This window comes from Anarhichas minor, unplaced genomic scaffold (genome assembly GCF_050575085.1).
Source record: "Anarhichas minor isolate MPS153535 unplaced genomic scaffold, ASM5057508v1 ptg000020l, whole genome shotgun sequence".
NCBI classification, from domain to species: Eukaryota; Metazoa; Chordata; class Actinopteri; order Perciformes; family Anarhichadidae; genus Anarhichas; species Anarhichas minor.
The window spans coordinates 3,257,323-3,260,000 of NW_027466466.1; the positions used below are offsets into that span (position 1 = coordinate 3,257,323).

General features: G+C 43.5%; 1 protein-coding gene across 1 annotated transcript in view; it reads right to left on the reverse strand.

Annotated features, from left to right (window-relative positions):
* Positions 1-1,808: 1,808 nt before the first annotated feature.
* Positions 1,809-2,678, reverse strand: part of cox4i2 (cytochrome c oxidase subunit 4I2) — an 11,740-nt gene continuing 10,870 nt past the window's right edge. The window contains exons 4-5 of the mRNA XM_076095541.1: positions 2,614-2,678; positions 1,809-2,184 (exon numbers count right to left, since the gene is read on the reverse strand). The exon at positions 2,614-2,678 is cut by the window's right edge and continues 67 nt beyond it. Of these exons, the coding sequence (XP_075951656.1) occupies positions 2,051-2,184; positions 2,614-2,678 (199 nt within the window). The 3' untranslated portion in view covers positions 1,809-2,050. The remainder of the gene's footprint in view (positions 2,185-2,613) is intronic.

The following is a 2,678-nucleotide window of genomic DNA, read 5'->3' on the forward strand; positions in this document are numbered from 1 at the left end:
CCAAGTCTGCCGTGTCTTTTCCATGATGCATGCACGCATGAAGAGATGTTCAAGTCAGCCGGAAGAAACGTACATTTTACGCCCAAAATGACTGCTCGGCTGATGTGACGAAATGGGAATTGCTAAGCAGGCGTCTTCGTTTGTGTGCTGCTATTTGCTGCAGATGCTAACATTTGCTAATTAGCGCTTAACTGTGGATGAAAGCGGTAGTGTGTCCGTGGTCCCACAGTCACCGGCGGCCGGCCGAATGAGAGGAGACGCTTGTGCCGGGCGCTGAGCTCTCCACCTCACGCCGGGAGCTTCCGGCTGCAGGTGGAGAGCGCCGGTGAAGCCGGATCTGGGTCAGCGGTTTGTTCGCTGCCGGAGGCCCTGCTGCAGTCTGAGCTGACAGTTTCTGGTGAACCGGAATCTGAACCGGTGGCATCGATGACAAGCATTAAGGATAACTAGAAAGACAATCTTCTCGCTGACTCCTTTACTTATGTAGGTCATATAGAGGCATCAGTATTACATCGAGACCGTTTCAGAACCAGTTAAAAAATCCTGACGGTAACTAAGTAAAATTACATAAGTACACAGCAAAAAAAAATATTGAGTTAAAGTACTAGTGCAACCAATCATATATATAATCTTATTTTTATTGAAATGAAGTTTAGAGGGACAAGTAATCCCCATCTGGTGGAGTACCTCAAAGTAACAGTACTTGAGTAAATGCATTTAGTTACCTTCCACCACTAATCCATAAATGTCAATCTCTTGTCATCAAAGTCAGAATATATCCTCTGGGGAACATGCCCATCTGTAGAAAACTTCATAGCAATCAAACGAGTGCTTTAAAACACCTCCCAATAGTTGGTCAAATGTAAGTGGAAGTACTCGGATCCTTTACTGAAGTAAGAGAAGAGAAACAAAATGTAGAATTTTGAAAATACTTCTAACATGCATGTTGCATTGAAATATTCCTCCTTTATTAAACTTTAAAGGGGAACGACACCCATTTTCAAAATTCATGTCATTCTTGAGGGTCTAAGAGTCTAAAGTCATCAGCGAACATAAACTCTCCCAAATCCAAAAACTAGTGCTGAAACTAAAATGTGTGATTGTCAAAGTATAAAGTCTTGTGTTCCACAGTATTGGGAAAGTTTCTATAGCAGACAAAGAGCACCCAGGGGTTTTCTTCTGGCTACATTCTGTTTCACAACTGAGAACACTAGAATAAAATAAAGCTAATTTAGGTATAAACAAAGAAAACATGGGTTTACAAAATCAGTCTCATTCATCGTCTATGGCAGCACTTCTCAACCACTGGGCCGGGTCCACTGGTGGGCCTCAGTGCCATCCAGTGGGCTGCGGAGGTACTGCCAACAGGTTAGAAAAGAGAAATCTAAATTTAATTTAGAATAAATAATGTTCACTGGGATGCAGTGACACAAAATGATAGTTTCATTTGGAAATTAAAAAGTGATGTGGGAGACAACCCTGCACTCTTAAAAGCTCCCAGGCGTGTGGGGAGGAAACATGACCCTGAATCACTTTTGGATTCATAATGGCAGGTAGTGATGGGTGAGTGTAAGCAGAACATTTTATTTTATATTAATTACATCCGAGAGAGGCAAAACCCATTTACAGCCCAGTTCATTTGTCATTTATTTGAGAAGGTGGTCCTCAAAGTTGGAGTAAATCCTCGAGGAATTGAAGTTGAATATATTTTCTCAACTCCTGAAGATTTGTTTTTTCTGCACTGCTTTGCATTTGAAGCATGCAGATGACAAGCGCTTACTTCGGATAATAAAAGAGTTGGACGAAAGCATAAGCAAAACATTTATTATTTTCATTATTATCATCATTATTATAAGCTCTCCACAGGACGGAACGTGACAGAAGGCTGCAGTGGTTGGAGACGAGGCCCCTGGCTGAGAGCCCTCGGGATATTGACAGTGAATGAACGCCATCCCTCTAGTGGTTTGATCAGTTACAATGCAACATTCAAATTGAGACTGACTTCAACGGCAGCTTCAACATCAATACTCTGAGGGGAGACAGGTCAGGTCTACTTCCACTGGCCCTTCTCGTAGTCCCACTTGGACGAGAAGCCCTCGATGGGGTTCATCCTCATGTCCAGAATCCTCTGGAGCTGTTTGGCCTGCCACTCGTCATCAAAGGTCCTGGGACGTGGAGGGTAGACTGCAGCAAACGAGTAGAGACATATATATAATATGTTGACTACAGTGTACTCCATGTATATTAAAAAAACATGCATGCAAGATGCTGCAAATTTTTTTTTAGCTTTTCATGGGATTTGTTTTATTCTTTTTCTCACAGCGGCCATTTTGACCCGTCAAACACTGGTGTATCTCAAAAAGCCTGAAGTGCATTTACAGGGCTCTGGTTTCATACGTGCTGGCTCACTGACACTTCACAGGACCAGGGCCAGCGTTAACGTCGTTAGTCACAGCTGCGCCTTTTCTGCGACGATAAGTGAAAATGTCTGCTGTGAGAAAACGGATGTGTGCCAAGTGAGAGGCAGTGACCCCAGGTGTGGGATGTGCGTGTGTGAAAAAGGAGAGGATTTCAAAGAGACGGGGTTTGTCCTCTTCAGAGTAAGAGGTTTACCGTAGACTCTCTGCCACCAGACCACCAGGCCTGTGAAGCCCATGAAGATGAAGATGCCCCCAATG